Source organism: Papio anubis, chromosome 5 (assembly GCF_008728515.1).
Source record: "Papio anubis isolate 15944 chromosome 5, Panubis1.0, whole genome shotgun sequence".
In the NCBI taxonomy this organism is placed as follows: domain Eukaryota; kingdom Metazoa; phylum Chordata; class Mammalia; order Primates; family Cercopithecidae; genus Papio; species Papio anubis.
Genome location: NC_044980.1, coordinates 67706650 through 67730742, shown reverse-complemented (window position 1 = coordinate 67730742; position 24093 = coordinate 67706650). Strand labels below are relative to the sequence as shown.

Below are 24093 nucleotides of genomic sequence, written 5' to 3'. Positions count from 1 at the left end.
AGGAGCTCCTTGTATGTATTTGAAGGAGCTCTACAAATACGTTGGGACTATTGTTCTAGTAGGATTGTTTTTACAGAGAAAGAAACTGGCACAGAACTTCACAATATAAAAGTTTAAAAGTGAAATTATAGTTTTTAAAAGATAGCTGGGCTCTACATGGAAGCCAGCAATCTGCACAGTTAAGGGTATTCTGGTTAATTATTTTAGTTAATAGGAGATTTTCTGTAAAAAAGAATAAATTCTTATGGGTGGTAGAACACTCTAATGAATTTCTCCCTAACCTGTCTTGTCATGATTGAAAATTTAGGAAAGTACATTTGTTTTGCCAAATAATTTTGGATGTGTATGTGTGTGTGTTTTATTGTTTGTTAGAATTTATTACAATAATATTTTGGATAGAATTCTTATGCAAGTTAAATTAGCTTTACTTACGCAGTTATTAATGAGCTTTTTGAATTTTATTTCTCTTTTAAGTTCTGATGAAAAGAAAGTGCCACGAAAAAAATTCTCATATTGTGATTCTTGGTGGAGATGAGCGCTTGCTAAATGCCACTTTTGTTCCAAGTCATCTTGTTTGCTTGCAGACTGCCACTGGAGACACCATTGTCTCATCCAAGTCCAGCGCATTAGCTGCAGCTCGTAGAGCAGAAAGGGAGGGAGAAAAGAAGCACAGACAAAACAATGAAGCAGAGAGAGTTTTATTGGCTGGAGTGGAGATTCCAGAACCTGTTTTCTTCTGTACCATAGAACCCCCGTCAGTGTCTAAGCAGCCAGGTATAAATGGTCCTACTGTGTCAACTAATTAGTGCTCTGATAATTTATATAAAATAGTTACAATATACCCTCAAGAGATTTCTTATGTGATTGAGGTAAATTTTATCTGAATATATTGGTAAACATTTCCTGTGGTTGGTCTTGTTTTTTAAGATGTTTCCATTTTTACAAATGCCTTCATTTTTTTCTCTTCTTATTTCTTGGCCATTCTTCTCATATTCTTCCTTACTCTTGTAGTGCTATCTATGGGATTCTAAGTAACTGGTCTTAGAACTGCCCTTCTAGTATATTAGATTAGACAGTAACTGATTCATAACCCATTCAGTTTCTCATCATCATATATAAAAATGCTGTTTTACCTTGTTTTCTACCTCAACCTCTAGAACTCAATGAAGAAATTTGTATACTGTGGATAACCTCGTTTGAACTTTCGTTAGTTACTTTGTTCTTTAGCATTTTAGCTCAGATTTTTTCAGTGGCTTCTCATTACTTCTAGCACACACCCAAACTCTTTAGTGTGGTATGTAAAGCCCATGATTCCAATTATAATTTCCAATTAGATTTGGTTACATATAGCAGAAAACCTCCAAATAACAATTGCTTTAATAAGAAAAAAATTTATTTCTCTCTATCTCATAACAGAAGCCTTGAATTGGTAGTCAGGGATTAGAGTGGCTCCACAGTGTTGTCAGGGATCCAGGCTCTAATCTTTTTGTGTTACCTGAGTGCATAATTCCTGCAGCCTCGGGTATCACCTTGGAGTTGCTGACAACAGAAAGGAGTAAGGGGAAGGAAGAAGATATACCCCTTTTCTCTTAAGATTTCTTCTATGTCATTGGCCAGCACTGAGACATATGGCCACCTGTTGCAAGGAAGTCTGGTAAAAGCAGCCTTTTAAGTAGGCGGCAGCAGAGTAGAGTGGAAGGCTGCTAGTTGTCTCTGCCACAGCCTTCTTGTCTGGCTTCATTTATTGAAACTTCCGCCTTCCTTTTGACCCTCTTCTTTAACCCAAAGAAAAATAAAACTATAGTACCTAGCCACACGTTATGCTCCCACAGTAAAGTAATTGTGATTTCCTGAAGATACTGTGCTCTTTTTTTGCACCGCTATTTCTTTTCTTCTGTTCTCTCTTGCATTATAATAGTAGCCCATGAACTTACCTGCCTGGAAAACGTTTACCCTTTTTTTTTTTTTTTTTTTTTGAGACAGAGTCTCGCTCTTGTTACCCAGGCTGGAGTGCAATGGCATGATCTCGGCTCACCACAACCTCTGCCTCCCAAGTTCAGGCGATTCTCCTGCCTCAGCCTCCTGAGTAGCTGGGATTACAGGCATGCGCCACCACTCCTGGCTAATTTTGTATTTTTAGTAGAGATGGGGTTTCTGCATGTTGGTCAGACTGGTCTCAAACTCCCGACCTCAGGTAATCCGCCCACCTCGGCCTCCCAAAGTGCTGGGATTATAGGCGTGAGCCACCGCACCCGGCCCTGTTTACCGTTTCTTTAGGTCTCATCTCAAGCATCACACTTTATGAGGCTCTCACTGAATTCCTATATTAGACTGTTTAAGGACAAACCTTCTGGTTCTAGAGGTGGCATTAGAAGCTCTTTTTCCTTTGAAAACAAGTTGGACTCACAGATTATAGGAGAAAAAAAGCAATCTCTGTTGCCTCCCCTTGTCTTCCTGAGGACCCTGTGGGGAGAAAGAAGGAAGATCCCTAGCCCAGTAGAGGTTACAGTTGCTCACCTCCCCAGATGGAGTTCACATGAAAGAAATCTGAGTATAGATGTAAGACAGCCCCCCAGTACCAAAGGAAACCGAAACTGAATCTTTTTGTGTCCACTTTGCTGAAGGAACAGCATTTAAGTTAAAAAGGGCCTAACAGCAGTTTTTCTGTTACTTTACATGCTCTGAGGCCAGTTAGGTATAGTTTTTAACTCTAGTGGAAAAGGATCAGGTGATGATAAATCTGGCTGCCTAATTATCAAACTTAACCAAGCTGGTTATATCAGGAGTGACCAGGCACTTAAGAGCAGGGGCTGCCCAAGCAAAGTAACCCATGGATTCTTTGAAATATGTTTGAGAGTCATTTTATATTTCAGATGCAGCATGAGCACCTAAATTCAAATTGTGGGCTTGCGGTTACATTGCACCAGCCAGTTTTGCACCTGAGAATTTAAGCCTTTAACTACTTTAGGAGAAAAAGTTTGGTATCCATAGTCTCATTAATGGGCATTAGCTTAGGGGTCCTGAGCCCCCAAGAGGAAGGGATTTACCAAAGCTCCCTTATGTAGACTTCTTTCAGACAGATCTACGTGTTTCTTTTTTCTATGCTTTTATTGTACTTACCCCATAGTCTGGTTATAACCCTGGATACCTGTTACAGTGCTAACATTGTAAATATTTTTAAATGAATTTATTTTACAGTAAAGTTATTTTTATTCCGAAAGTCACTTAGTGTCATACGCATGTACTGTCTTTGAGTATCTGTATGTGCTTAAAATAAAATATTATCTACAATAATGCCTCTTGACCTTGAACATGCATACGCATCTCTTGGGATTCTTGTCAAAATGTAGACTCTGACTCAGTAGGTCCAGAACCGAAGATTCTGCATTTCCGTCAGACTCCAGGTGTTATCAGTGTTGCTGGTCCTTGGTGCCCACTTTGGGATGTCAGGGGTCTAGAACAGTATTGTCCAGTAGAAATATAATGTGATCTACATATATAATGTAAAATTTTTTTATAGCCACAGCAAACAAACTGGTGAAATAAGTTTTCATAGTATATCAAAATATTATTTCAGCATATAATCAGTATTAAAATGTATCGCTGAGATATTTTACATTCTTTTTTTCATGGTAAGTCTTGGAAGCCTGGTGTTTATTTTACATTTACAGCACTTGGCAGTTAATAACATTAATACCTCCAAATGGCTAGTGGTTACCATTTGGATAGTGTGGGTCTAAAATGCCTGGTTTGTATACCTAAGATACTTTGAATGTGTGACTGATAAGGTTAGCTCATTAATCCAGTGCTCAGCTCTTTTCTTTAGCTACACTTTGTGGAACTTCTAACATATTTCTTTTATAAAAAGAGGTAGAGTATACTTATCAGTTAATTGAGTGTATTAAAATATCACTTTAGATGGCATACTTAATGCCATCTAAAATATGCATTATTTTCTCTGTGGTTGTGATAATTCATCATCATAGAGTTATACTAGTACCTGTTTATTCATGATGTAATTTTAGCCTCCTTTTGGCACTTCATTATTGCCAGTTTTTCTGAAGGCATTTTACTTTTTTGTCAGCTCCTAAATTGATCTTTGGAAAATATAATCAGATGATGTTACTGTTCCTTTTAAAACCTTTCAGTGGCTTCGCAGTGCAAACCGAAACTTTTCACCATGGCCTACAAGACCTTACATGATATGATCCCTGCCACACATCTCCTTCCTCATCTGGTGCTATTCTTCCTTTTGTCCACTGATCTCTAGCTGCTAGTTTTCTTGCTCTTTCCCAACAGCATATTGTTCCTTGTATAGCCATTCCCTCTATCTGGGATTCCTTTTCTTCAGGATTTTGCTTATAGTTTGTTTATTCATTTCTGTCTTTACTTAAATCACCCCAGAGAGGCCTTCCTAGACCACTCAATCTCAAGTAGCCTCCCATCATTATTATGTCAGCTTGTTTTTGTCTCTGCAGTGTGTATGGCTGTTTGAAGTTTTCTTTTTTCTTTCTTTTTTTTTGTAAAGACGTGGTTTCGCTATGTTGCTCAGGCTGGTCGCAAACTCCTGGGCTCAAGCGATCCTTCTGCCTCAGCTTCCCGAAGTGCTGGGATTACAGGCATGAGACACCACACCTGGTTGAAATTTCTTTTTCAAAATTTGTTTGCTTATCCATCTATTTTACCCACTAGACCATATAATTATTTTTAAAAAATGAAATGTAAATATAACAGTTGTTTATCCCATAGATTTGGAACATGCATTGAAATGTCTTCAGCGTGAAGATCCAAGTTTGAAAGTGAGGCTAGATCCTGACTCTGGACAAGTAGGTATATTATTGCTTAACTCCAGAAGCCTTTCTATAAGAATGTGTGTGTGTGTGTGTGTGTGTGTGTCTGTCTGTCTAAAGCACTGATTAAGTCTGTGCTCCGAAAGAAAAGCCTTTTAAAATTCTCTCATAATACTAATTTCTGCTTTTATGTTGACTATCAAGCTAAATAAGCACATTTTCCTTAATTCTCTATGTAGTTAATTACACTTCACATATATAAACTATTCCCCAACATTTTTTACCCCTCCTGAAGACAGCTTTTTGTGAAATTTTGAAATAAGGTTTAATCAAGACAAAGCTTTGAGCCTTTTATGCTAAGGTTTATAAAAGAAGCATACTAGGAGGATTGGAAGGTGCTTTTGAAGACAGTAAAACACCTAAAATGGGAGAGAAGTGATAGACTGCAGTGTAACAATGTGAGAGGAAGTGGAGTTTTAAAGTAGGTACAGAACTGCACTGTATAATGTAGCACAGTAGAACAGATGTTTTGATTCATCAAGAAAAGATTAAATTACATTCTGCATCCTCTTTTTAGGAGGACAGGGTGATGTTTATATAAGATTTTAGAAGGAGTTTCTTAAAAAGATTATAAATTTGTCTTTAAAAAGGATAAACTGATATAGTTAACCTGGAAAGCATGGAGTACTTTATTTTCCCAAAATGCCAGCCAACTGAGGTAGTAATTTAGTTTAATTGATACTGAAGGGTATGATAATCGTAATTAAAACAGAAATGTTTTATTTTTAAAAATCTATTATTTAAATAATCGAAATGTAATCCTAGCACTTTGGGAGGATCGCTTGAGCCCAGGAGTTCAAGACCAGCCAGGGCAACATAAGGAAACCCTGTCTCTACAAAAAAGAAATAAAAATAAAAATTAGCCAGGTGTGATGGCATACACCTGTGGTCCCAGCGACTCAGGATGCTGAGGTGGGAAGGTTACTTAAGCCTGGGAAGTCAGGGAGGTCAAGGCCACAGTGAGCTATGATCATACCACTGCACTCTAGTCTGGGTGACAGAGCGAGACCCTGTCTTGAAAAAAGTAAGTAAAAATAAATGAAATAAAAACTGGCACTACATTTAAAAATAACGGCAAATAATACACAAATCTACCAAGTAAATAATTAAGTCCCTTTCTCAGTTCCTCCATCTCATTCTGCAGGGTAGCAGAATGAAAACTTGGTGAATAGCCTTTCATAGTTTTATTTATTTTTTTGAGACAGAGTCTCGCTTTGTCGCGCAGGCTGGAATGCAGTGGCGCGATCTCCCGGGTTCAAACAATTCTTCTGCCTCAGCCTCCCGAGTAGCTGGGATTACAGACATGTGCCACCATGCCCAGCTAATTTTGTATTTTTAGTACAGACAGGGTTTCTCCATGTTGGTCAGGCTTGTCTTGAACTGCCAGCCTCAGGTGATCTGCCTGCCTTGGCCTCCCAAAGTGCTGGGATTACAGGCATGAGCCACAGCGCCTGTGCCTTTCACACTTTTTACCCAAACATGTTCTTCTGCTGTGCTGTGTTATGCAACATAATATATTTTTGTAAGTATATATGTACAGATATCTATAAGCAAGTAATTTTATTTGTATTATTTTACAACTATTTTCCCCAGATAGTTCACTTTGTAACTTAAAGTATAGCAGTCCTATACCAAGTGATTTTTTAAAATTTGTGATTACAGTTTTATTACAGCAAAAGTATTTAAATTAGGATCAGCCAAAGAGACACATAGAGCGAAGTCTGAGAGGGTTTTAAACCTTTGCAATGCTTCCTTTATCCTCAGGGACATGTTACCCTCCTGGCAGAGTACTGCCAACCAGGGAAGCTCACCCAAACCTTTGGTGGCCAGAATTATTATTAGGGCTTGATCACATACTGTCCATGTCGTTGACCTTTAGTCTCCAGTCCCTTCCACAGATCCAAGCTAATACACTAATACCTTTAGTCTTCATTGGTTCAAAAAAGATAAAAGTCAGTTTCTCCCTCATATGAAGGTTCAAGCTAGTCTGAAGGTTTTGACTGCTTACAAAGCTGTAAAGTGCCCTGGATGGTTGGGAAATGCCCATGTTGTTGGGAAAGGTTTTGGAGAAAGGTTCTTCTGCCCATTTACAAGGTATAGCCCTCATTCTCATGTGTTATGTCAGTTGCCTACATTTTCGTTAAGAAAGGGGCTTTATGAGGCCGGGCACGGTGGCTCAAGCCTGTAATCCCAGCACTTTGGGAGGCCGAGACGGGCGGATCACAAGGTCAGGAGATCGAGACCATCCTGGCTAACATGGTGAAACCCCGTCTCTACTAAAAAATACAAAAAAAAAACTAGCCGGGCGAGGTGGCGGGCGCCTGTAGTCCCAGCTACTCGGGAGGCTGAGGCAGGAGAATGGCGTAAACCCGGGAGGCGGAGCTTGCAGTGAGCTGAGATCCGGCCACTGCACTCCAGCCTGGGCGACAGAGCGAGACTCCGTCTCAAAAAAAAAAAAAAAAGAAAGGGGCTTTACCCTCCTCTTACAGGCACCACCCAGAAGCTGTCCACATCAATTATATTCGTCTTCCATGGCCAGAAATTTGGCTTTGTGGTTGGGAAATGTTGGTATCTAGCTAAGTGTTGGCATCATTAGTCTTAGCCAAATGCCACTTGCCCAGCAGATAATTTAACTGTCAAAGAAGGAGGAGAGAATGGCTAAGTAATTCACTTTTTATTGATTCATTATTCCAGTCAGAAAAGTCAAAAGCAATGTTTTGATGTAAGAGCCCCTGGCCAAAAAGAATTACAAAGGAAACTAATTAATGAAAAATATATATTAACATCATACTTTTATATAGTATTCTGCAATAAATATAATTTACCCTTAATCTTTTATTTCCTTCCTCTGGTAACCAGACTGTTCTGTGTGGTATGGGGGAGTTACATATAGAGATTATTCATGATCGAATCAAGAGGGAATATGGACTGGAGACCTATCTCGGGCCACTCCAGGTGGCATATCGAGAGACCATCCTAAACTCAGTTCGTGCCACAGGTAAAAAGTAAAACATTTAGGATTTGCTTTTTCTCTCTGTCTTTCTCTATTTAGTTGCTTAAAGCAGTGTTCACAGTCACTAATGTCTTCTATCAGAGGAGACGGTTTTTACGTATGTGGGGTTTTTGTTTTTTAAGATTTTGTTTTGAATACAGAAAACCCTATTTCATTATCACCCATAACATCTCCTGGATGACCACTCATCAACCAAATGTGCTTTTCAGTGGTCATGGAATAGAGTAAGCCATGGAAGTCTACAGCTTGTCCCAGTCCTCACTATCAGAACTAGTCTAAGAATTTGAAGTCAATGTGTTATTTTTACTCTATAAAGTAAAAGTAGAAAGTCAGTTTCAGTACTTAATAAATAGGATTATTCTATGCTGATAGTAATCTTGAGTAGGTATAGTTTTTATACTTCAATTCCCAAATGTAAAAATTCATAATTTTTCTACATATGATTTTAAATTGGTTCCCTTAAGCCAAAAAACATGACAACAATTATTGCTACTCACCCCCAAGAAGAAAATGTGGACAGGTTTGTGGGAAATTGTTTAAAAAAAAAAAAAAAAAAAAAAAAAAGGCGTTTAGGATAACCAGGTACTTTGAAGCTGCTCATTAGTTTGTGAAAAGTCCTGATGGTTACATTTCACTGAAACTTGAAAAATTAAGCAGAATACAGGAGCAAATAGCATGAGGAGTGTTCTTTCTGGACTGTTTATCTGGAAAAACTAAAAATGCTAGAGAACTCTAACAACTTTTAATATCTGAGCTGACTAGAATGTAATAGAATTTTCCAGAGGTCAAAAAGGAAGCAGGAGTAGTAATCTGGGAAAATAAGTCAGCAATATAAGCTATAGTTATTCTGGAAGAATCTGTAATCATCTCTAACCTAGTGCTTGAGAGCCATATCTTCATGGAAAGAATTAACTAGGAAAAGTCCTTTCCGCAAAAGCAGAGGGCAAGTAAACTTGCTTGTCTGGCTCTATGGTGAGGGGACAAGGTTTCTGAGAATTTGTAATCATAGGCTTCTGATACAGGTCTTTAACCTAAGTTCATAGAACCAGTGTGCCCTGAAAAACTCCAGACCAAGGAGAACTTAGTTCTTTAGTGTAAAGTGCTCATGGCTTGGTAGTATCCCAGGGAACCTGGAGAAAAGGGCTTCTCCAAAGATATCAGTCAACCCAGGCCTCAAAGAAATGCCACACATGGCCAGGCGTGGTGTCTCACGCCTATAATCCCACCACTTTGGGAAGCTGAGGTGGGCAGATCACGAGGTCAGGAGTTCAAGACTAGCCTGGCCAACATGGTGACCCCGTTTCTACTAAAAAAACAAAAACTAGCTGGGCATAGTGGTGAGTGCGTGCCTATAATCCCAGCTACTCAGGAGGCTGAGGCAGGAGAATTGCTTGAATCCCAGAGGTGAAGTTGCAGTGAGCTGAGATTGCACCATTGCACTCCAGCCCAGGCAACAGAGCGAGACTCCATCTCAAAAAAAAAAAAAAAAAAAAAAGAACTCCCACACATAAAAGAATATTACTCACAATAAAATTCTCTTTAAATCACAAAACCATGAGAAAAAGCACAATGAGCAAAAAGGCAATAGAAACAATAGATAGTCACACCAGCAAAGGCTTCAGTTATTGGAGTTACGAGATGTAGAATATACAAATACTATCTTTGAAGAAATAAAAGAGGGGATGGAAAGTACAGTTGACCCTTGAACAACGTGGGTTTGAAGTATGTGTGCAGGTCCAATTATACATGGATTATTGTCCTGCCTCTGCCATCCCTGAGACAGCAAGCCAAACCCCTCCTTTTCTTACTCCTCAGGCTACTCAATGCAAAGATGACAAGGATAAAGACCTTTATGATGTTCTACTTTTACTTAGTAAATATATTTTCTCTTAGATTTTCTTGGTAACATTTTCTTTTTTTCTAGTTTATTGTAAAAATACAATATAAAATACATATAACGTGTTAATTGACTATTTATTGGTAACACTGACTTCCTGTTAACAGTATTCTATAGTAGATAAGTTTCAGGGGATTCAAAATTTACACATGGATTTTTGACTGCATAGGGATTTGGCACCCCTAGCCACCACATTGTTCAAGGGCCACTTGTGTTAGTAATGAACAAGAAATTATCAAAACTAAGTGCAACGGGCATGATCTCTCACATATGTGGAATTTCTAAAAGTCAAACTTGCAGAACAGTAGAATGATGGCTACCAGAGGCTGAGGGTTGGAAAGCTGGGGAAAGGAGAGATGTTGATGAAGTGGGGTACGGAGTTTCAATTGGACAGGAGAAATAGGTTCTCGTGATCTATTACACAGCACAGTGACTATAGTTAATAATGTATATTTTAAATCTTCTTAGTACAAAGAAATAAGTTTTTTGACCTGATAGATGTGTAAATTTGCCTGCTTTTTATCATTCCACGATGTATACATGTATTGAAAGATCACAAACCCCATAAATATATACAATTATTTGTTAATTAAAAATGAAATAAAACATTAAAAAGGATAATGGAATATCATGCTATGTGTGAGAGAGAAAATGGTCAAAAAACGATGGTGAGGGGGGTATATAAGGACACAGGAACCAGCTTGAAGAGACTCTGCTGGCCAAATCTGGATTAATTTGAATACCAAGATAAGTATAGACCATTGTGAAAAAATAATTTCTAAGTTCATACTTAGAATAATACATAGATAAATAGGGAAGAAGAGGGAGGGTTATTCCTTATAGTGGAATACCAAGTGCTGACTGTTAGATGTTGGGGAGTAGGGCTGGAATCGGAAAACAGTCCAGACAACTCTCACAAACATGTGGAACAAAAAAATTGCCATATACATATAGCATAACAAATTCAAAATGAAGCAGAAGTAAACTATTGCTTAGTGATACATGCATATGTGATGTAACACTAAAGAAAATAATGAGGATAATATATGATAGTGGTTGCTTCAGAAGGCATCTAGATATTGGTAATACTCTGTTTCTTTAGTAGTTTTAGGTTTCATGAATGCTCATTTTTAGCTTGTACATAAATTATGTGTATAGTTACTCATATATAAACATGTATATTTATATATAAACACATATATATTGAGACAATGTCTTGTTCTGTTGAGCAGGCTGGCATACAATGCCAAGATCTTAGCTCACTGCAGCCTTGAACTCCTGGGCTCTAGCAATCCTCCTGCCTCAGCCTCCCAAGTAGCTAGGGCTACAGGTGTGCAGTACCACACCCGGCTAATTTTTATTATTTTTTTACAGAGACAGAGTCTTGCTGTATTGCCCAGTCTAGTCTCAAATTCCTGGCCTCAAGTAATCCTCCCACTTTGGCTTCCCAAAGTGCTGGGTGGGATTACAGGTGTGAGCCACCACACCTAGGCCTGTATAATTTTAAATAGAAAATGTTTCACAGTATAAACGTGAGCTTGAAGAGGAATTATGAAGAATTATAGACTATAATTAATTCTTAGTTTTGAATTTGGGCCATGAGTCAGTGCATTACATGGCCCCTCACATAAATACGGCATAGTTCTGTTTTAGTAAAATATTGGAGATTGTTGGTTGTTGGCAAATAAGAGCTACTGTTTTCAGTCTTACCAAAAACATTTTACTAGTTTTTGGGGAAAGAAATAGTAAACAGTAAGTGCATAAAGTATTGCTGGAAAAATACGCAATGTAAAACTTTTGTGGGTTGTCAGGATTTAGAGTTAATTTTCATTAGCTTACCTTTTGTACTTTTAAAGGTTTTATCATTTAATTTTTAGTTAAAAGTTTGTAACTAAAAGGATTTCAATCACCTACAAGACATTTTGAAAAGTTTAAAAGTATAATCTTCATAACATGTGCCTCAGCATACCTTAATGTTAAAATAGGTGATACAGAACAGGTTTTTAACATTGATCAACATAGAAGCAGAGGCTTTGTTGGTAGAGCTCTTTACTCTGATTTTTATACTGTATTTAGTGCCATTCCCATTGTTAATATTCTCTCCCACTTTATCTTGTATGAGACCCTGAGTTTGTTGATGATAATTTTGCTGTTTTATAGCACCTTGATACCTTTCCAGAATTAATTCTGAGGTACCATATTCAATTTGTTTACAGATACATTAGATAGAACTTTAGGAGACAAAAGGCATCTGGTGACCGTAGAAGTGGAAGCAAGGCCAATTGAAACATCGTCTGTTACGCCAGTGATTGAGTATGCTGAAAGTATCAGTGAAGGCCTTTTGAAAGTCTCCAAAGAGGCCATTGAAAGTGGAATTCACAGTGCATGCCTCCAAGGTAAGGCACTCAGATGAGAGAGTAAGCATTAGTATCACACTCAACCATTTAATCACTCCTTATATTATAGATTATTTCAGTCTTTTTCCTAACTTTGTTAGTGTTTTCTCCCTATTCCTTTGCACTTCTCATTACTTCTCAATACACATCGAGCATAGTATGATACAATTTTTTTCCCTTGTCTAGGACCATTGCTTGGATCCCCAGTTCAAGATGTAGCAATTACTTTATATTCCCTGACAGTTCATCCTGGTACCTCCACAACTATGATTTCTGCCTGTGTCTCAAGATGCGTGCAAAAGGTATAGAACTATCCTAATCTTTATGGCTTTCAGGTGACTCTTCTGAGTATAGTACCACTGATCTTGCAGACAGCTGTGTTTACAGAGCCTTATCTTGTGTCTTTGCCTCCTCAGCCTTGTGGTCAACAAGAGTTCTTATCATGGAGAATCTTTTGATTTCTTAATCACCAGGCTTTTATTTCAAAGAGGATCTTAGAAATTACTATCTAACATGGATTGCTATTGGAATATACTCTGATAAAGAGGCAAGCTTCCTTAAGTGGCATTTCTGCTTTCCCCATCCCTGACAGACAGCTATTAGAGGCAAGCATGGTAGGTTTGACTGGAAGACAGATCTGAGGCTAGCTTGGCCCAAGATGGACTGTAATCTAAAGAACATTAAAGATCCAATATTGGTTCCAATTTTGGAGATTGTTATTCAAATAAGATTGCTTTAGTGCTTGCTTCAGCAGCACATACACTAAAATAGGAATGATATAGAGATTAGCATGGCCCTGCACAAGGATGACATGCAAATTCGTGCAGAGTTCCATATTATTTCTCTACTTATATTAAATTATAAGATTGCTTTAATTAAGGATCATTGAAACTAGTTAAGTCCCACTGAATAACAGATTCAGGCTAAGCATCTTCTCTTCTCAAAGCATCAAGCAATGTGGTCTTCTTGGTATGGTTATCTGGGGAGTTTGTCCTTAAGTGTCATGGACTCTCCACTTCCTGCCTCATTAACCTACCAGAACTGGATTAACTCCCAGGAGTGTGGTATGCTGAATGCTGATTCCATACATTCCTCTCAGCATTGAACTACCCTAATTTTTTAGGTGATTGATTTTGCATTATTTATGCTTGCTTTTATAGCCATTTTCTAATACGTGGACTGTGTTTGAGACCCGATTTTCTGTAATTGTACTTGAATCTATAATTACAAAGTTAATTTAAGTATCCCAAGCCCCTGACTTAAGAAAGCCAAACTTAATATCTCTTTCACATGAGTTTAAATTTATACTTCTTAAATAGCTTTTTGATTAAAAACAAAGCTTTGAAAAAAGTTTAAGTGTTGTTCACTTAATAGTTAGAAATGTTACCTGCAAAGTAGTTACGACTATATTATTGAGAAAATTCACCCTAAATTTTTTTTTTTTTTTTTTTTTTTTTAAGAGACAAGGCCTCACTATGTTTCCCATGCTGGTCTTGAACTCCTGGGCTCAAGCAATCTGCCCACCTCAGCCTTCGAAACCCAAAGTGCTAGGATTACAGGTGTAAGCCACCATCATTGCCTGTCCCCAAGTAATTTTTAAAGTTTATGGGAATCTGAAAAATAATGTTTCTAAATTGACCCCAAGTCCCCAATATATCGGCCTGTCCTTCAAAGTGTAACATGTCTTCTAAAAATAAAGTCTGTATTTCTGTGTTCATTCACCTTTTTAATAAGATTATGCCAGAGAACAAGAATTAACTTTATGGGGGCTTACATTTAGTCTTTAGTTTTAATTCATTACTTCAAACAAAATACTCCTAATGGAAGTACTGCTACCCTTGTTAGGCTTCTTGTAATGGGGAGTCTCCTTCTCTCTGCTTGTAAGTGCTTCATGTATTTATTGAGTCATCTGTGTTGTGCTTATAGTTCACCAGGCACTGAGAAGGACACAAATAGGATTAGATTTTACTCTACCTAAAGGAGCTTGTGATTTCGTAAGGGAATTAAGTATAACCAAAGTATTAGATAAAATGGGCAAATGCCATGAAAGTAGGAAGCAGGGAATTGGGGAGGATTCTTGGAAAGATTTATATTTGAGCTGAGATGATTTTGGAGGACTTGGGCACGGTGGGGGACCTTCCAGACAGAGATAAGAGTCCTTTTAACTGTATTATCAGATGAAGGCAGGGGAGTCCGTGTGTTGAAAAAGTAAAATAGTGTCAGACTGTAGAGAAATCTTTAAAAACTACATTAAAGAGTTTGAACTTTGTTCTGAGAATAGTGGAGCATAATTTAAAGGTTTCGAAGGGAGAAATATCAAAGTACAGAAGGAATTTGAATAGGGAAGAGATAGTTGAGGACAGGAAATGGACTAAGTTTGACATAGGATACCAGCAATAGGAACAGCGGAAAAAAAAATCTTACAGCTTACTTGGGGAAAAGGAAGTCAAAGGTGAACTGAAGACTACTGATGTCATCATAAGAAAAAGGGATGTGTGTAGAAGTGTTTGGAAAAGAAAATGATGAGCTCAGTGTGGGACATGTTGGAGAGCTGTAGATACTCAGACACTATCCCAAAGCAGGCCAATGGAGTACAAGACAGGAGTACTCAGAAACTATGGGCTGCATAGGATTTAAAGCTTTTGAGGAAGCCATGTTGAAGGTGTTTTTGAAGCTCTCCAGATAGGTAATATTGCCAGGGAAAAATTATGAAAAGAGGACTAAGAACAGTTCTGTGACCATGGTATGCCCTAGATACACAGAATTCAATCCTTTTCTTTATTGTAGCAGTTTTTTCTCTTAATTTTTACATCTTTTTCAATTCCATTATTCTGAAAGGCGTTTTCAGTTTCCACAGTCTTTATATGCGTGTTCTTCTTGGCCTTTGAAATCTAAGATTCTAAATAAAAGATTTCACATAATGTTTCCATTACCTTATTGCATTACATTTTTCCAAGCTCTCCCCTTTATTGCTGTCTGTGGCATGTGGCATGGCATGGACTGTAATTATGGACATCAGGAACAGCAACATGAGGTTTAAATATGAACAAATGAATCTTTGAAAGGAGAGGACTTCTGTGACTCTGACCACATGTTCACAGTCATTTTTTATAATCAGACTTTACTAAACACCCCTCCTTGCATCATACCATACAAAAGATCTATAAATTATGTTACCATGCTTATTATACCAGCAAATATTGTAGTTGTTGACGTCTTATGTTACCTTTAAAGAGAGAGTTAAAACAAGCTTATGTCTTTTTGTATGAGCTCTAGGCTTAAGAGTATGGGCAGTATTTATTTATGAAAGATAAGTTAACATTCTTTAATTTCTTTAGGCTCTGAAGAAAGCTGATAAGCAAGTTTTGGAGCCTCTGATGAATCTTGAGGTTACAGTAGCTAGAGATTATCTCAGCCCTGTCCTGGCAGATCTGGCACAAAGAAGAGGAAACATTCAGGAAATTCAGACTCGCCAGGACAACAAAGTTGTTATTGGATTTGTTCCCTTAGCAGATATTATGGTAAGTACTTTGTAACGGAAAAGTACATATTCTTCTTAATTCAGGGGTTATAATATGCCAGTGAATAGACAATCAATAACCTGAAAGGAACATTAAGGCTTTGATTTAGGGAATAAATGTTACGTTTCAACCAGCAGGAATGGTTAGGACTTTGAATTTAAATTGTTAGGAAATCCAGGGATTCTACCATTACAAGGGGGTATTTGTAGTCCTACAAAGCTTGACATGTGCTGTACCAAAATGTGGTGCCAGTTTATATGATCATTTTTTCCCTGCCAAGCATTTATCTTACTTCTACCATTGTCAGTTTTAAGGCAAGTTATCATTCTTCTCCCCTATCAGCCTCTTCTGCTCCAGGACAGGCACCTGGTTTGCCAGCAGAGTAGTAGGAAGGGCACAGCCATCTAATGAATACATCTGTAGCATACTTGCACTACTGCTTTCTGTCCTCGATATTTTTATATCTAACTTACCCTGAAAAAAGTTAAATGATCTGTTTGAAGGAAGTGATATGGCTAAGCCACATAAGTGGCAACATCACTTTTCCCTAATAGTCAAAAGATAATCAGCAGGAAGAGAAACCTGAGGCTTAAATTTGATAATATAAATGACCTAAATTATTTTGCTTAGGGTTATTCAACTGTGCTTCGAACGCTAACATCAGGCTCAGCTACTTTTGCCTTAGAACTATCTACTTATCAAGCCATGAATTCTCAAGATCAAAATACACTGCTCAACCGGAGAAGTGGTTTGACCTAAATGTTTTAGTTTTTGAGAGAAATTCAGGAGCACCTAGCTACTTCATTTTCAGTAAGAACAATTTTTATTGCACAAATAAAGTACTGTTTCAGTACATTCAGAGAACTAGATAAAAGATATAACTTAAGCTTTGATAGTGGCGCTGGAGCCACCCGTTTTAATTTAATGAGAAATATGCTTTGATGTTTAAAGCCACTGTACCTGAATCATGCTGTTCATCTATGAAGTTATTACTATTAGTAGCAAACACTCAACTCTTCGGAAGAGTGCTGTCACGAAGTTGTGTTTCTTTTGTGTCTTTAAGCTTATCTCAAGAAAGATGCCAGGCCTCTATATGTAATAAGAAATAAGAGGGTCAAAGGTCCAATCAATAAAAATATTTTATTCAAAAAAGTCTTAATATCTTATTTTACATGATTTCAAAATAAAGTTGACTGTAGTACAGATTGCTGTGCCTTTTTCCCTTTCATTTTTACACGTTCTCATGGTTACAATATCCAGCATAAAGAGGTTGTGCAGCTATTCCACGTCTGTAGATAGATAACATGAATAAAGATATTTTAGGTATCATTTATGTCATCTTAGAAATTTACATTAGAATCACTAAATCACAGCATTACTGAAAATAAGGGAAGAAAATTAAAGCAACTCAAGATGGAGTTCGAAGTTACACCAAAATTTTTTGTATCTATAAAACAGTTGTAAGTCTGAGTATATCTTCTTTACAGGTATTATTACCTACAAAAAATAATTCCTGGTTTCTTCTAATTATTATTTCTTAGGTAACACACATTTCTATTTATAGCAAAAGAAACTAGCTAACACTGAATAGGAAGGCTAAAAATCACACTGGACTTAATAGTATCCTAGCTTGAGAAACAAATATTTCTTACTCGACCATCCTGCAGCGGTGCCTTGTCAGTCTGTCATAGGCGCCATCCATATCTCTGACATCTTTGGAGCTCCAGAGTCTCTCACCAACAGCACTTGCCCGAGGCCTAAAATTTAAACCACACATCCCCCCAAGCAGTTTATGTTTAGTACTTTTGTGTTTAGATGGAGAAGGAAAGCTAAGGCACCTTAATTCTTAACTCAAATGTTATCATGTAAATCCCATACCATAATCTCGGAGTGAGGTTAGTTGCATCCACATATTCTCCCCATAGACAAGCTTCTCCACCAATGAAAAGTTGTTTCTGTTCCCGAGTACCTAAATTAAAATCATTGAATTGATATAAGTTCAGAAGCTCAAAGCTTGTGCACAGAGGCAATATTAATTTCTTCATCAAGATTTGTTTCCTCTGTCTTTATCCTAGGGCAACATTTCTCTCCTGTGGTCAGCAAGACCTTGGGAGATGTTAATGGTTGTGGCACAAAAAAGGTGGCCCCTCTTCCCCCTCCCAAAAAATAATGGTTGCAAACTTTATTCCCAGCCCTGACCCATGGTTCACAGTGTGTGTTAGCCCCATAGATTAACGTAGTGGGCCAGTATTAAACAGTTTTATTTTGGTTGTATGCAAACTTATCTGGACACCGGAAACCATTTTTCAAATCCCTGGTTATCTATTTAGTAGTGTGCCAGGGAACATAAGTGGGAATACTAGTTTTTTAGTGGACTGTGACCATTCCTGCCTTTAATTTCTACCTCTTGGCATTTAAAACAAAAATTGAATACTTAATTTTTTTTTTTTTTTGAGATGGAGTCTCGCTTGGTCACCCAGGCTGGAGTGTGGTGGTGCAATCTTGGCTCACTGCAACCTCCTGGGTTCAAGCAATTCTCTGCCTCCACCTCCTGAGTAGCAGGGATTACAGGTACCCACCCCAACGCCCGGCTAATTTTTGTATTTTTAGTAGAGATGGAGTTTCACCATCTTGGCCAGGCTGGTCTTGAACTCCTGGCCTCATGATCCACCTGCCTCAGCCTCCCAAAGTGCTGGGATTACAGGCGTAAGCCACTGCACCCAGCCACTTAATGCTTTTTAAAAATCAGTAATTAACACTTTTTGATCCTCATAAAATTCATTGCATATAAAATTACCAATTAATAAGACCTATGGTTCTGAAACGTTTTTAAATACCAAAATCCTTTTTCAAGGATTTTGTACTAAAGGTTGATGTACAAAATTGGACAAAGTAGAGTGTTCTTTAGGAAGGAGATCTGAAAGCCTGAAGCTCCACCCTTCAGATGTCCCATCCACCAAGGATTCTACTCCTCAGAATCCTAAGACAACACAGCCTGAAATCCACTGAACTAAAACTGTAGCTTTGGTTAGGTGTCTTACATTGGAGAAGCAGTTCAGAAGAGGGCATATAAGGTTAATGCAATCAAATAGCTTTAGAATGTAGAGAGTGAGGAGTCATCATTGAAAATGGAGATAAAATCTAGGGGGATCTATAATACTTTCGAAGTTCTTGAATTTAGGCAACTATATGGTTTCTTGAGAGTTTAAAATGATACTGAGCTTAAAAAAAGTACATAAAATCAAGGATCAAACATAAAAGATAGGTAGGTGGTAGGTGATATCTAGGTAAGGATTTCTGGGGTGGGTGGTTAGGGAAGAAAACTCATAAAACAAAGGTAACTGGTTGCTTCACTTACCATCAGCTTCACAGTAACTCACAACACTTGGACCAACTGCTTCACTTACCACCAAAATCAAGAGGTTCCACTGTATAGTATTTCCTCCAATCTTGTCCATAACTAATCAAATCTAAGTACCAAGGAGCAGAAAGGATTACAGGGAAGCCAGATGCTGTGACTTTGCTGAGTTCCTCAGGATACGCGTTGTCTTTCCATACTTCAACTATTGTGCCTGGCGCAAGCTATTAACGTTACAAATTGCAATACATATTATTAGGCGTAGAACATAGTAGATGAAATTGAAAGTTTAAGGCATTATTACTAGGAACATAATTTTCTAAGATCCTTAAAAAAAAATCTGCACTTCCTTTTTCCCCTTCAGAGTTAGTGCCATGTGATATTCATTTTAGGGACTTAAAATGAAAAGTTTCATCAACCTTAAGTTTGGATATTTAACTTTTGCTTATATATGGATACTACTTAGGTTCAGTTAACTAAGGCTGAGACTTGCATTTTAGTCTCATTTCTACCAAACTTACCTTGGAACTATGAGGTCCAAAGTGGTCACTAACCACACTGGAAAAGTAATACTAGTAGTTAGACTTGCAAATTCCCAGTTGCCCCAAGAAAAATAATTCTCTTACATTGATCAGATGCAGTCTTCACAATGCTCACCTTCACTTTATCATCAAAAACCTCCTGCCAGACAATGGATCCCTTGTTTATGGTTGCAATAATATCCAAAACCCTAGTATTACAAAAAAATTATAGTTATTTTAGATCACAAGCTTAACAATATGTTTAAAACATGTATTTTTCTATCAAGGATTTCTTGCATTTTGAGAGGTGCCTTTCCGTATAGTACAGCTTTATAGCAGAAGCACCTAAAGTTGGGAAGTGTCACAAGTAGTTCCCCCTTTTTAGCACATGATATAGAACCTAACGTAGTTTGGGGGTTTAATAATTATTTGCTGAATGAATGAGTTAAACATACCCCTAAGAAGTGACCTCAAATTGAGTTGGTAGGCAACTCAGGAAATTGTATAAGCAGCAATCTCTTAAAATTTTATGGCTGTCTTAAAATGATAAGGACCATGATCTAGCCTGTCATATCACATAAATTACATGTAAAAGTTGCTGACAATCAGTCCACAAATATTTACAGATATTTAGGCAATGCCAGGTGCTCTGCAGATAAATAAAATTTAAATGCATCACACAAAAAGCTGAATAGGCAAAGGCTGGAACCTGGGCTTGCCAAACAAATGGTACGGCATAAGGGTTGGCAACTACAGCTTGCAGGCTGTTTTTGTATGTCTTATGGGCTAAGAATGGTTTTTATATTTGTAAAGCATTTTTTTTTTAAGTTTTAAAATTTGTTTTTGTTTTTTTTTTAAGTTAAAAGAAAATTGTACGTGGCCCATGAAGCCTAAAATCTTTACTCTCTGGCCCTTTACAGAAAAAGTTTGCCAATCCCTGTAGAGAGCAGCATGGTCTAGTAAAACTTCCTGGGATGGAAATGTATATATATGCACTTCTCAGTATGGCAGTCACTAGCCTCAGCTGGCTACTGAACACTTGACATGTGGCTAATGCAACTGAGTAGCTGAATTTTTAACTTTCATTAATTTTAATTAATTTACATATGGACAGACACCTGTGGCTATGGCTACTATACTGGGTAGCACAGCTATATAGTAAAATAAATGCTCCTGGAATTGACAAAATGGAATGAATTCCGGGGGCTGGATGGTAGTGAAGACTTCACAGGGTAGCCAGGGCTTCAAGCTGAGTTTTATTGATTGATTGATTGATTGATTGAAACAGAGTCTCACTCTGTTGCCCAGGCTGGAGTATAGAGTGCAGTGGTGTGATCTTGGCTCACTGCAACCTCCACCTCCCAGGAGATTCTCTCTCAGCCTCCCAAGTAGCTGGGATTACAGGCACCCACCACCACGCCTGGCTGATTTTTGTATTTTTAGTAGAGATGGGGTTTCACCATGTTGGCCAGGCTGGTCTCACACTCCTGGCCTCCGGTGATCTGCCTGCCTTGGCCCCCCAAAGTGCTGGGATTACAGGCGTGAGTCACCATGCCCAGCCCAAGCTGAATTTTTAGAACAGATGACTGCTTTCCTATATTTCAACAGGTATTGGAAAATACTTGGAGTCACCATGTTACTTATTTAAAACAAGCAGTAGGTACTGCTTCTTTTAGTGATTTTTCACATCTACACTTAGGCAAAGGATGTAGAGAAAATGTAAAAATAAAGCACATTACTAAATAAACTTTTACAAAAAGCATTAATAAAAACAGAAATAGGCTTTCAAACAACTTACTTTTGAATGTAGAAAGATTCTAGTTTTTTAAAATCTTTGCCAAAGCCTTTTTGCTTCATGAAATCTTGAATTTTTGGATTTGATTTCCTACAGCAAAAAGTGATTAAAATTTCATTAGAAGTTTGATATGCTCACTTTATTATTTAAAGCAGTATATATCCTTAATATCAGTTGTGCAGACTTAAAACTATTAAAGTTTGTAGGTAGTAAAAAGCCTAAAAACTTAATTACAAGTTATCTTAATTATCCATTGCAAACAGTTTTTTCAAGAAGCTGACTTCCTGTAAAAATGGCTTTCTTTACCTTACCACCTTTCTCCTCCATTTAAAGCTATTTGCAGAGAGAATTTTTATTTGAAAAATCTTTCCTATTTAATCATCAATTGCCCTCTTTCACTAAAGTTGTTCTCATTTCACAGTAGTCTTTTTTTGAATCTCCATTTTCTTCTGCATCTTATTTTTCCTTAAGCTTTACTTTGCCATACCACCCAAATGTACATTCTACAAAAATCTACCATCTCAGGAGTCATGTTGCCCAATTTAAACCCTTACAAGCAGGCATGTTACTCTTAAGTCTTCCTTACGGTGTGGAGCCCTCTACAGCTACTTCAATGCAACAGGTTTTTTATTCTTTTTTTTTTTTTTTTTTGAGATGGAGTCTCATTCTGTCACCCAGTCTGGAGTATAGTGGCATGATCTCAGCTCACTGCAATATCTTCCTCCCGGGTTCGAGATATTCTCCTGCCTCAGCCTCCTGAGTAGCTGGGATTACAGGTACCTGCCACCAAGCCCAGCTAATTTTTATATTTTTAGTAGAGACGGTTTCACTGTTTTGGCCAGGCTGGTCTTGAACTCCTGACCTCATGATCCTCCCACCTCGGCCTCCCAAAGTGCTGGGATTACAGGCGTGAGCCACCGCACCCAGCCTCTTTTTTTTTTTTTTTTTAAAGAGGTTTTAAGGAATCATCTTACCAACATTTAAATTCCACTTCATCTCCTCCCAAATGAATGAATTGATCTGGAAACACCTCACTAATTTCTTTGAAAAATGTAGTAAGGAAGCTGTATGTTGTATTCAGAGTAGGGTTTATAGGTCCAAAAGAGTCCAACTTGTTTTGTCTACTGTAACACGGAGTCAGGAGGTCTTTCTGACCTAGAAGAAAATATTATTAAGATTCTTTTTAAAAGAAGTGAACTCATTATAAAGATCTGGTTTTCCACATGATTTTATTATGTCATTTTATTGAAGCTACAAGATTATATACACAAAAGATGAGCATGTTTACTAAGAGCTAGTAATTTCTTCCAAATAAGAAGGAAATGTTTCCTGAATCCTGTTCTCTTTGCCTCTTTGTTTCCCATTATATCTGAGATTTTATCTATGTCAAATGTTAACTCCTAAATCTTCAGTTTGCCTCAACCCTTTTTCTTGAGCTTCAATTCATGTTTCAAATTCCATGCTGGATACAACTGGAAATCCTAACTGTACTTCAAATACAAGCTAACAAAACACAACATCTGCAGTCCCTAAGCTCCCTTTCTCTAGCTTCTGATTTTCGTATTCTAGCAAGGGTACCATCATCATCCTAGAGTATATACCTCTTCTCTCTCCTGGAGTGCATCAGTTGCCAAGTTCCATGGATAGTTCCAGAATGTCTCTCAGTTCTGTCCATTATTTTCCATTCCCACTATCACCCTCCTGGTCCAGAACTCCAATCTGTCACTTTCCCAAAGGTTTTCCAAAAGTGTGGTTCCCATCATGTTACTCCTCTGCTCAGAAATGTTCACTGGTTTCCAGTGTGTCCTGATGAAGTTCACATTCCTCACCAAAGACCCTCTAATGTACTCTTCCAGATTTACCTCTCACTATTCCCCATGTCTACTCTAATAATATTGAGCAATTATAAATGTTGGTACTGTGCTATGTGCTTTACATTATTTAATTCTCAAAAACATTACATGATAGCTACTACTAATTCTCATTTTAGAGATGGAGAAACTGAAGATGAGATATTGTAACTTGCCCAACGTCACCTAGTTTATAATGGCAGAAGCAAAATTCAAACCCAAGCTGTCTGGTTCCAAAGCCAAAGTTCTAATCATCACCCTATAATGCCTCCTACTCTGCTACACTCTACTCCAGCTACATACCTGTCAAGCATATCTTACACTTTTTGCACGCCTTTCCTTATGCCATTTCCTCTACCAGAAACGTGAATATATTCTGATCACTCAAAAGCATTTTAAGTGTCACCTCATCTATGAAACCATTTCTTGAATTCACTTATGTTCTACTTTTTGTAATCACTTTTTGTTTTCTTTTATTCCCTTTTTTATACTTTAGGCAGTACCTAATCACAATGATTTGCTCACAGTAGACACATAGTAGTTACTGAATTGTATCTGTCAATAGCGTTACTGATACACCAATCACAATTAAGAACAAAATGAGCAAACACTAGGTCATAAAATAAATGCAGTACCTCAAATATTTACTTTTGCAACTTATAAAATACAACTCCTGGCCAGGCGCAGTGGCTTACGCCTATAATCCCAACACTTTGGTAGGCCGAGGCGAGCCGATCGTGAAGTCAGGAGATCAAGACCATCCTGGCTAAAATGGTCTCTACTAAAAATACAAAAAATTAGCGTGGTGGCCGGCGCCTGTAGTCCCAGCTACTCAGGAGGCTGAGGCAGGAGAATCACTTGAACCTGGGAGGCAGAGGTTGCGGTGAGCCAA

At 37.8% G+C, this 24093-nt stretch overlaps 2 protein-coding genes and 1 non-coding gene across 10 annotated transcripts in view; 2 read left to right on the top strand and 1 right to left on the bottom strand.

Moving 5' to 3' along the window:
• The window catches only part of GFM2 (G elongation factor mitochondrial 2), a 48733-nt gene extending 31904 nt beyond the window's left edge, over positions 1 to 16829 (top strand). For 6 of the 7 annotated variants that reach the window (XM_003899809.5, XM_021939458.2, XM_021939459.2 and 3 more), the window contains 7 exons: positions 585 to 774; positions 4750 to 4826; positions 7710 to 7848; positions 11977 to 12156; positions 12343 to 12458; positions 15495 to 15677; positions 16308 to 16829. In XM_003899809.5, coding sequence (XP_003899858.1) covers positions 585 to 774; positions 4750 to 4826; positions 7710 to 7848; positions 11977 to 12156; positions 12343 to 12458; positions 15495 to 15677; positions 16308 to 16436 — 1014 coding nt within the window. In that variant the 3' untranslated portion in view covers positions 16437 to 16829. Of the gene's footprint in view, positions 1 to 584; positions 870 to 4749; positions 4827 to 7709; positions 7849 to 11976; positions 12157 to 12342; positions 12459 to 15494; positions 15678 to 16307 lie in introns of those variants that run through there. The other variant, XR_648113.3, reaches the window with a different exon arrangement.
• Positions 12895 to 12997, top strand: LOC116275081. Its single transcript, XR_004184048.1, has one exon. It is a non-coding gene; the product is annotated as a U6 spliceosomal RNA (small nuclear RNA).
• HEXB (hexosaminidase subunit beta) overlaps positions 16799 to 24093 on the bottom strand; it is a 28874-nt gene continuing 21579 nt past the window's right edge. The window contains exons 8-14 of one of the 2 annotated variants that reach the window (XR_004183740.1): positions 22326 to 22506; positions 21355 to 21441; positions 19662 to 19765; positions 19085 to 19259; positions 17556 to 17646; positions 17330 to 17434; positions 16799 to 16966 (exon numbers count right to left, since the gene is read on the bottom strand). Coding sequence is in view for 1 of the 2 variants with exons in the window: in XM_003899812.3 (XP_003899861.1) it covers positions 16909 to 16966; positions 17330 to 17434; positions 17556 to 17646; positions 19085 to 19259; positions 19693 to 19765; positions 21355 to 21441; positions 22326 to 22506 (770 nt within the window). In the remaining variant the exon portion in view is untranslated. The remainder of the gene's footprint in view (positions 16967 to 17329; positions 17435 to 17555; positions 17647 to 19084; positions 19260 to 19661; positions 19766 to 21354; positions 21442 to 22325; positions 22507 to 24093) is intronic. The other variant, XM_003899812.3, reaches the window with a different exon arrangement.